Raw genomic sequence first — 9933 nt, 5'->3', positions numbered from 1 at the left:
TGTTGAGTATATAAGAAGGCACATGAATATGGATACAACACAAACGAAGAATCCGGCTCATTTATTGTCGGGGGAATGACACTTGAAGGTCTATTTACAGGTTGAAAATCAAAATTAGATGCTTAACCAAGAAGGGGAAGAGCTACAGAGAAGTGGCTTGTGAAGAGCAGGAAGCGCAAAAAGAAATGTGCAGTAAAGGCGCAATTACATGGCAATTTTCTCTGCAACATGTCTCGCAACAGTGTTGCGACACAAGTTGCAAGAGTGTCTACAAGGTGCAACGGAGACACAATCGTTGCCAAAGATAAAACGAATTCTACTTTTCGCAACGATTGCTGCAACTTATCTCGCAACATTTTTCATATTGCGCTCTGTTGGTTACACACTGCAATGCTCCATGCAACTTGTGACGTAACGTTGTTGCGAGACAAGTTCCAGAGAAGTTGCTCCGCGTAATGGTGGCGCCTTAAAGTATTAACATGGATGCACTTGACTGCACGTGTAAACAATTTGCTGACTAATGACCTGGGCCCTATCGTGAAGGGACTGTGAAATGGAAATAAATAATAGACCTCTTTACCTTCATATGCAAATTGCCCAAGAGTGACATTACATGAAATGGGACATGGTCCGAAATGGGACAACAAACAACGAAGGTGATGAGGTCTATTGATTTATTTTTATTTTATCCTGAAACTGTCATCTGCCTGCCATGCCAATTATTATAAAATAAGAAATATAGCCTAAAAAGTAACCTTTATAGCCATTATTTACTTGAGTACTTATTTCTTGCCTTCTACCATGATAATATGATAACCAAACTTAGTTTTGATGGGAGGGTCAGTGTATATAGGTTTATCTACAGTTGATTTTGAAAGTGCAAATGCAGCATCTTGAAATGGTCCTACCATTGAACCTCTTGTCATCCAACCAAGGTCTCCCTGACATTAAAAAAAGAAGACACCTGTTCATAAAAAGTTATAAAGTGTTTCTACTTAGAGGAAAGATTCAAGCATTACTGTAGTCTTTAAATCTTATCAAACATTGCAACAATCTCTTGCTGGATCCAAGTCAAGGTTAAGGTATAGATTGAATTCAAATTTAACCAAAATGTTTGTTTTTGCAGAGGGAGACCCTGGTCTCCTTGGTGAGAGGCAAGTGCTCTCACCACTACTCCACTCGTGCTTTCTGTAATTGGACAAATAAATCTCTTACCCCCTGTCTAGCTTTGTCTTCACTATATGCAGTGGCAACTTCACTAAACTTTTGCCCTGCCTTGATCTTTTCCATTGCTTCCATTACCTTAGAATGTTTCTCACACAGAATGTGACGAACCTTTGTACGATAAAGGAGATCTTTTACCAAGAGTAATTATAGTAATGGTCTCTTGTAATGGCTTATGATAGCTAAGATGATTATTACATTATTACAGGTATCCCAATTCAGGACTCAGGATTATATGTTAACTTCAAACCCTTTCCCTGCATTCACCTATTTTAAAACTATTTTCAGGGAGTTTATGAGTTGGTATGAGGAGGGCGATGGATTGGGGGGGGGGGGGGGGGGGGGGAGTCAGGACATGATGGGTAGCCCCTGGCAACTAAACTGAAACCCATGGAAACTTGCTCCTTAGTTTAGTTAGATGGTTGAGTCAAACTTCCATATTCCTTGTGAGTACAGAGATGTTTCGAAATGTGTCTAGATCTAATCTTTCATACATACCTTGACAGCTGTACCTCCTTTCTTTTCTTTTCCCTCTGCGGCCTCTGATCCACCAGATGCTCCTCCTTCAGGTAGTACAAAAGTACTAAGTTAGTATAGAGAACAATAATGCCTTTGAGAGCTAGGGCTTCTAGGATCAGATTGAATTAAAGGGACTGTGGTCAGGGGAAAAGGAAAGAAAGCATGAATATTGTTTCTTTCCATACATTCTCTTCTCCTTTTGTCTGAGTTTATTTGATGTTCAGTAACCCATTTGTCAGTCAGTCAATTAATCAATCAATCAGTCAATGAAACAATCAACAAATCATTAAATTTAAATGTGAAGGGTGACATTTATATTGATGCAGTAGCTTCTTTATTATCAGCCGTTTTCATTTTACAGGATAAACAAAAACACTGACTTTATTTGATGTTACTTTGCTGACTCTATGGTTTTGAAAAAATAGTTTGTAAATGAATAACGTTTTATTGCTGCGTTATTCTATATTTACTGTGAACGAATTCTACTTGAATTTATTTCTAAACTCCAAGATATCATGCTTCAACATTACCTTTGCCTCCTTTTCCACCCTTTCCTGCATTTTTATCCTGTTTATTCCCGCCGCCACCTTTGCCTTTCTTTGGAGGCATTCTTCTTCTATAGTACTACCTAAGTATGATGTAGCATTATTATCTATGGGGGGAGGGGTTAAATGAATATTTTTACACAATTTATATTGGGTTTTAAATATAAAAATGATAACTAGAAGTACGACATAATGTTAAAGATAATGTATTTAGTTGGAAAATTAGGGCAGCAACTATCACAGAAATAATATTTTTTTTCCTAGGAAGCAATAAAATATGTTTCCTGTCCCCTCCCCTGTTAAAGTTACTAAGCGCGAACCGCTGGCTGGTTTTACTTGAGCAGGCAAGATGGCGGACAGAAAAGACAGTGAAGTGAACTATATTTAGTGTTTAAAAAATCTACATATCATGGAGATTGGACCTTCTTTGCCTCCGCATTTGTTAAAGAAGGGAAAACATGCTTTAACGGAATCTGAAGATACCGTCGAAATAGGCCCAAGTCTTCCTCAACATTTATTAAATAAAAAACAAAAATGTGAACCAAGTTGTGAAGAAGAAAAACGAGAGGACAAAAAAGAACAAGACAACGACGTTTATGGACCAGCCTTACCTCCCCATTTATCGAATAACAAAAGAAATGTACCAATTGGTCCTGCTCTTCCACCGGGGATGACAAAGGCTGCAACTTTAGAAGGTAAACAAAGTTTATATATGTTCAACAAATAAAATATTTGTTGAACATATTATTTAGGGAGCTACCATGACGAGACCACTGCTCCATGGGTAACAAAGTCTTAGTTATTAAACTGTTATAATTGCAGTAGATGATGTTAAACACAGTGCACATGACAAGATTGATGATGATGATGATAATGATGATGATGATGACGACATAGGACCTGTCATTGGACCATTGCCCTCCACCTCTACTGTAAGCGCATGTCTGTTTGATCCAAACTTTTCATTGATAACATTACTTTTATTCTATGTATTTTAATGCCATTTGGCCTTTGATGAGAATGATACTGTAAATGTCACTTAATTATTTGTCTCATGATCGAGGGTCATTCGTAGAAATGACCACGAGGTTTTGACTGCAACCTACTAGTCTTCATAAGGCAATTGTTATTGTTGTTATTATTGCTGACAATAGTAACTAACAAGATGCTGTTGTTATTGATGGCATGACGAATATAGTGATGATAACGACAGCAATGGTGATGATAATTTTGTTATTGTTATTTAGTCAAACTCATATGTACAAACAATTGAAAGAGACATTGAAGCAAGATCAAAATCTATGAAAGACAAGCTACAAGGCAAGGTATAACTTTCTTACATACGGTAATAGGCTATTGTGCATCTCTTGATAATAAAGTTATATTGTATTTACATGCATCCTTGTTCCATTTTCAAAAGTTCACATTCCACACACATTATTTTATCAATTTTCTTTTCTATAACAATTTCTAAAAACCTTACTTATAAACCATACAAGTTTGTATTTTCCTTTATTCAAGAATGTGGTTAAACAAAAAAGAGAAGAATGGATGACAGAACTTCCACAAGGAATGGCAAAGAACTTTGGTGAGAAAACCTCTCACTTTATTTACTTTTCATCTAGTTAAGTCAGTGCTTGTTGTTTTTATTAACAAAAATAATGTACTACAGGTCTTGGCCCCAGAACATTTAGACGACAGGCAGTAGACCTTGGTGATCAATCAGTCTGGACAGACACCCCTGCCGATAAGGCCAAAAAACTGGTATGAATAGATAATTTCTGAGATGTGTGAGTGCTTTCATAAATATTGCAGTCACAGACATTAAAACAAGGCTTTTTCGGGCAGTGTGATAAGAAACCAGTGAGCTATGTTCTTTCAAAACATTATTATCGTGCTCTCTAACTAAAAGAAACTTAAAATATTCCTTTGTTAACACAATTTTCAAAGTTTTGTATGTATTTTCCATAGCTCACGTAATGGTCTTGCCCAAAAATGCCTTTTTTTAAATCTGAGCATGCAATACTTGCACATCTTGAAAAAGATCTATTGGTAAATAAATATTATTATTTATATTTATAAATGAATTTATCATGTTCTAGTGTTTCTCTGCATTTTCAATTCACAATATATTAATTGGAATTTATACCTTAGATATTTTTATTATCAAACCTTGAAACAACCTCCTGGCTGCAGCTGTAAGTCATGACGTGGCATTCGGCATGTAGAGAGTTGGAGGGAGGAAAACTAGAGAACATGGAGAAAAGCCCTTGAATCAGGGGAAAGACCCAACAAACACTGAAGCAAGAGGCAATAGCACAACTGTTATACCACCCTTGATTGAACCTCAAAACTGTGATACGCTACTAATAAGTAGACTAGGAAAAAAGTGCTTTTTGGAAGTAATTGTTGACAGGGTTTTTAGAGAATTATTCCATTACTTTTTAAGGCTGGAAAAAACAGTAAGAGCTCAGCAAATGAGACTTTGTATAAGACGCCATGGGAAGAAGAAAAAGAAAAGCACATGGAACAGATTGTAAAAGAATACAATGTAAGGAAAATGTTTGCAGAAATTCATTCACATTCATTAAACATTAGTACTCTCTTTCAGTGAACTCTTGTTTTATCTTTTGTGAGCATTTGGGCAAAGGTAGATCCAGAAGAGTGAATTGGGTGGCCCCCCAAAGAAGACATGATTTGATACTCTTGTTCATAACTCTTCTCCCCCCCCCCCCCCCCCTCCTTAAAATTGTCCAAAATTGGGGACATTTCTTCACTCATGTACAAACTTGGAATTTATGTTGCAACTTCTTATGTGATTGAGATTGGCTTTCGATAATTCCAACCAAGTAACAATAATTATTTTCTGTTACAGAAAACAAATAGAGAAGAATCACTCCTAGAGAAGCACCAGAAAAAGATGAAAAAACAAAAGGTAAAGACGTCAATTCAATATTTTTTGTGCTGACAATTCCTGATGTCAGAATCAAGCATTACAATTGTTTCTCAACTCATTATTAGTATGTGTAATGGTCTTTGTATTTTTGAAACTTTTCAGCAAGAAGAGGGGATGAAGCCCAATGAGAGAAGACCTTTTGATCGTGACAAGGACCTTGCGAATCCAATGATGGATCCATCAAAAAGAAAATCATTGATAAATAAATCACAGGAACTAGGATCACGGTTCCAACGTTCCAAGTCTGGCTCCAGTTATCTTTAATTTCTTGTAAAATAATTTCTTCTACAAAAACATAATGTCAATGATATTCGTTTGTCTCTCATTTAATAATTGTACTGCACGTTTTTTTAATGCTATGACTATCAATGACTACATGTTTCTTGGCACTAAATTGCGACTATTAGTTAATATCTATTTTGTTTTTATTTGACGGATTAAGTACCATCATTCTAGAGTGCACTCACTTAACCCTTGAATAATATTTAATACTAATTAGTAGTAATTCATACAGAATCCTTTGTTTTCTATTGTTTGATTATCACTATTTAGAACTAAAAATTAGTATTTGTTTCACGGGTTTAGTGCGAGCACTCTATCTTCTGAAATAAAATAGACTATTAATTAGGAGAAGTTGCATGCTTCACCGACTTCCGGAAGCGCTAACCAAGAAGACCACAGGATACCCATAAAATTTGATATTTTTAGCTTGGTATCCCTGTGGATTACAAAACAAAATGGCGCGCTACAGTTCTGATTCGGACGACGATAGAAGAAGCAAAGAAAAACGGTCCAAAAGCTCCCGTAAACGTGACAGACGGAGTAGAAGCCGTAGTAGAGACAGGAGAAGAAGGTCTAGGTCCCGTAGTCGAAGCTCTAGATCGCATAGAAGAAGAAGTAGAAGTCGAAGTGTTGACCGAAAGTCGAGTGAAGACAGATACTACAGCTCAAAAAAATCGAGGTACTGGACAATCAAAACTTATATTCAACATTTTAGATGTTAATCGTAAAATTTAATAGATAGTCTAAATACTAAAAAAAAATTATTTTTCTATTTTTTCCTGGTGCTGTTTTAGGAGTGACAGAGGTATGTTTAGTTAGTACAAATGTCTTGAGTACTAGTCACATAAGCATAGAAAAGTTGTCTCGGGACACGAGACAGCCGCCCCCTTGAATTACCCTGCGCTGCGCGTGCGAATGTTTCATACATTTCTTTGGAAAATTCCCCCTTCCGTATACCTGAAGGATTTAACTCGTCTCAGTTAAGAGAGACAACTTTGGGGTAGAGTCAACTCGTAGGTGATGTGCACTAATATGTAACCTCTGACCTGAGTCAGAAAAAAATCCATTTGGGCTTTCTGTGTCATTGAGACCTGAGTTTTACTATAAAAGTGAAACTCCATTGATAAGGTCTGTAAAGTTGTCTTGTGGGGGAGGGCTGTCATTGGTCCCTGAGACAACTTTTCTCCATATCTTCACTAGGTTTCAAGTTGGGCTTGGAAAAATCATAGTTAATAGAGGGGAATGGTTAGGAAACCTATTGTTATCAGGTCTTTGTTCGCTTTTGATGTTGAACCGGTCTTGACCGTGCACAATGTTTGATTTATGCTCATCCGAAATTGCAAAATAAGTAAACATAAACTTCGTCTATGGGATTATTGTAAGGAATATTCAAATATCTCTTATAAATCTTTAAGGTATTTTGAACTAGCAGCCAAGAGAAAGATTTTGGTCTGTTCACTCAGCCATTGCCAACAATGGTAAAACAATTGTAAAACAAAGGATTGTGCACGGTCACGCTTGAAAAAAGTGAACAAAGACTTATAACAAAAGGGTTTCCTAACCATTTCCCTCTATTAACTATGGAAAAATATGTTTAGGATTTACATGTACATTTATTTAATTTGCAATATCTTGCGACATTGATGCAAGCTGTCACAGTATTAACATGGGTTGTACAAGTTTGTAATCTTTTTTATTCTTCAAAAGATAGGAGAAGTAGGTCACCAGGTAGCAGTAGAAATAGTGAAGAGCGCCAAAGAGAGAAAAGGTGAAATCAATCTCTGTGTAATGTTCAAGTTATGTAAGATTTATGTAGTATAGGGGGAGGGGAGGGTAAGGAAATATTCACAATGACATCATTGTCCTTTCTTTCCGATTCAAAGTAATAAAGGTATTCAAAAGCTGTAATTCAAATGGCCTATTTGTTTAAAAGCCTAGTATTAACCCAGTGGTTTTTACTGTAAGCCATATTTTGGGGCTGTTTTTGTGTGAGTGGAAAACACACAGTATTGACTTGGAACGTGGATGGTATGACTTCCTGTAACATTGCAATGGCTTCCCATTGTCCACTAATTCCTTTTATCATGATGCTTAGTCATGGCTACGTAAGATGTGGTAGAGTCACAGTATGCCTAAAAATTTGCCAATTATTAATATATGAACATCTGCATTTCAATAATTGCTTAGTTTTACTTTTTATTCCTCTAGGGACAAAGATACTGCTGTGGTATGTTGCAAAATTTGTTATTGATTTGAAACAGATATTTATGAACTTTACTATACTACCATTATCATTTTAGTGCTATTAAGATTCGCAAAATCTATGACAGCGACGTCAACCGGAAGTGTAAATAACTTCTCTTTAGGGTTATGTTCATTAGAGATTTATTCAAAACATTGTCAGTAAAGTCAACTCATCCACAGGGAAGACAGACTTTGAAGACACCCGGACCCTAAAGGGAAGTTATTTACACTTCTGGTTGACATTTCCATCGTAGATATTGCAAATCTTATATTCCCAAATACCTGTCTTACACATTATACCTTAATAAACTATCAAAGTAGCTGAAATGAAGATTAATTAAAACATTTTATTTATGAACAGGAAAAGACCAAACAAAGGATAAAAGAAGCTCTAAGTCAAGCAGGTAATGAGAAAATAGACACATCACTCTAGCTGTTCTCAAAGTAGGGCACCAGCAGTGAAAACATGAAATGAATGAATCATTTGTTTGTGCTATGTAGTAACACAACATTTTTCATTCATTTATAGAAACTAATGATGATGACCTCCTTAAAGCTAAGGAAAGGAAAAAGCTTGGTAAGCTTAAGGACCTCATGGGTATTACTCACCCATGGGTTTAGTGTGCCCACTGATTCTGATGACAGTGACCCCCATTTTTTATTTGCTCGTTTTACTTCTAGTATAATTTACTTTAATCATGCAAAAGTTTTAAAATATCTGATTCTCTAGCCTGTGTACAGCTTCCCCCTCCCATTTTCCCCTATGGACAGAAAGGGCTGGGAAGTGGCTGTACACATGCTTTAGAGGCTTTGCACCATCACATGATGGTGGCCGTGTTAGATGGCATTAACAATACAGTTGTTTTAGATGAGAATGAATTAAATTCTCAAGAGCAAAGGGATTTTATTGTTTTGCCATCCAACCACAGAGCAGACCAAGCTGTATTATGGGCACTGGCACATGATGGTGCAAGGCCTCTATTGCCAACAAATCTTCTTAATATTAAAGAAAAACTATAAACCTTGCCAGTCTTTTTTTTCTTTGAATAACCCTTAATTTGTCTACCCGTATAATTTCAAGGAAAAGAAGTGATACCAAATGCAGATGCTATTGCTGAAATAGAAAGTAATGAATTTGTGCAACAGAGTTTTACATCCAGTTATAAAGACAAACAGGTATGTTGTTGTAACAGTTTTCATTCAAGCAAACATTCCCCTTATATGACATGTTGATGCTGCTAAGCTAGGCTCAGGTGGTCCTCAGGTCAAACATCAAACTTCACATGAGCTGATGGATAACAAGGCAGTCTTCTTTGATGTTATTAGGTTAGGCTCATATGAAGTTTGACGTTTGATACGAGCCTTGATCACACCAATACTCTTTTTTAGTCTACAGTTGATAAAAGTCAACCAGACATCTTGATAAGCAGCACCAAACAAACTCCTGTGGTTCCTATCAATGTTTTCATGGATGCGAGTAACAGTGAAGGACTTTTTGCAGCACGTGTAAGTATCATTCAAGTATTGAGTTATAAAACCAATGATTTTCCAACTAACTGATACTGATGGCTGATCTCCAGCTCCTTAAAGCCCTTTATATGAAGAGACTTCTATCCATCTATGAACTAGTGAGGGGAATGAAGAGAGTAAGAACATTTCTTATTCTTGCTAGCTTTTGTTTGATTAATATGCATGATCCCTCGTACTGTATACTGATGACTATCTTGAAATATAAGGGTTTTTATTCACAAATGATTGAAGAAAACTTAGAAGAAATACTGTTCAGAAGTATTTTTTAATCAAGAGGAATAATCAATGTGTTTTCTAGGTTCTTGAAGATGAGAGCACAAAAATGGAAAGATGGATAAAGAAAATGACGGCTACACGGAACAAGATGTTAGCTGCTGGCTCTTTAAAACACTGAGTAAAAAATGCAATTCAGATCTGCTCCAAGAGTAAAACTCAAGAGTTCGAGATGCAACATATTGTTTCTTCAAGCTACTTGCTGTGACGTACATCAGTTTCAGTTATGAAGTGAAAAATTTTGCAAGTCAAGAGAATACTGTCATCATCAAATTGTGGCAAACTCAGTTCCTTGCATTGCCTTGTTAGATTTCACTCGCAGAGTGAGAAAACACTGTTTTCTGGCTATTTCTGTAGCTT

General features: G+C 36.3%; 2 protein-coding genes across 3 annotated transcripts; one reads left to right on the top strand and one right to left on the bottom strand.

Moving 5' to 3' along the window:
• Positions 1 to 42: 42 nt before the first annotated feature.
• LOC116286359 (peptidyl-prolyl cis-trans isomerase NIMA-interacting 4) lies at positions 43 to 2381 on the bottom strand. The gene is made up of 4 exons (XM_031692841.2): positions 2274 to 2381; positions 1723 to 1787; positions 1216 to 1335; positions 43 to 941 (listed from the first exon to the last, which is right to left on the bottom strand). The coding sequence occupies exons 1-4, from the start codon at positions 2350 to 2352 to the stop codon at positions 783 to 785; spliced, it is 423 nt and encodes a 140-aa protein (XP_031548701.1). The 5' UTR covers positions 2353 to 2381; the 3' UTR covers positions 43 to 782.
• LOC116286357 (GPALPP motifs-containing protein 1) lies at positions 2374 to 5655 on the top strand. Of its 2 annotated transcripts, none has more exons than XM_031692839.2 (8): positions 2374 to 2983; positions 3114 to 3220; positions 3536 to 3613; positions 3810 to 3876; positions 3961 to 4052; positions 4738 to 4839; positions 5164 to 5223; positions 5347 to 5655. In XM_031692839.2, exons 1-8 carry the CDS (start codon positions 2698 to 2700, stop codon positions 5506 to 5508), a joined length of 954 nt encoding a protein of 317 aa, XP_031548699.2. In that variant the 5' UTR covers positions 2374 to 2697; the 3' UTR covers positions 5509 to 5655. The 2 variants fall into 2 exon arrangements, with proteins under 2 accessions (XP_031548699.2, XP_031548698.2); XM_031692838.2 differs by having other exon boundaries at positions 3111 to 3220.
• The last annotated feature ends 4278 nt before the right edge of the window (positions 5656 to 9933 follow it).

The sequence above is a fragment of the Actinia tenebrosa genome, unplaced genomic scaffold (assembly GCF_029948245.1).
Source record: "Actinia tenebrosa isolate PJP-AT-01 unplaced genomic scaffold, QUT_ActTen_1.0 PGA_scaffold0__85_contigs__length_37466705, whole genome shotgun sequence".
Taxonomy (NCBI): Eukaryota; Metazoa; Cnidaria; class Anthozoa; order Actiniaria; family Actiniidae; genus Actinia; species Actinia tenebrosa.
This window is presented reverse-complemented; position numbering and strand designations above follow the sequence as displayed.

Coding starts and splice junctions, on each gene's coding strand:
- LOC116286359 (XM_031692841.2), bottom strand. CDS start 2,352: ATGCCTCCAAAGAAAGGCAAAGGTGGCGGCGGGAATAAACAGGATAAA. Junction 1,788..2,273: donor GGGTGGAAAAGGAGGCAAAG/GTAATGTTGAAG, acceptor TACTACCTGAAG/GAGGAGCATCTGGTGGATCA. Junction 1,336..1,722: donor AAGGAGGTACAGCTGTCAAG/GTATGTATGAAA, acceptor TATCGTACAAAG/GTTCGTCACATTCTGTGTGA.
- LOC116286357 (XM_031692838.2), top strand. CDS start 2,698: ATGGAGATTGGACCTTCTTTGCCTCCGCATTTGTTAAAGAAGGGAAAA. Junction 3,221..3,535: donor CATTGCCCTCCACCTCTACT/GTAAGCGCATGT, acceptor ATTGTTATTTAG/TCAAACTCATATGTACAAAC. Junction 4,053..4,737: donor CCGATAAGGCCAAAAAACTG/GTATGAATAGAT, acceptor TTACTTTTTAAG/GCTGGAAAAAACAGTAAGAG.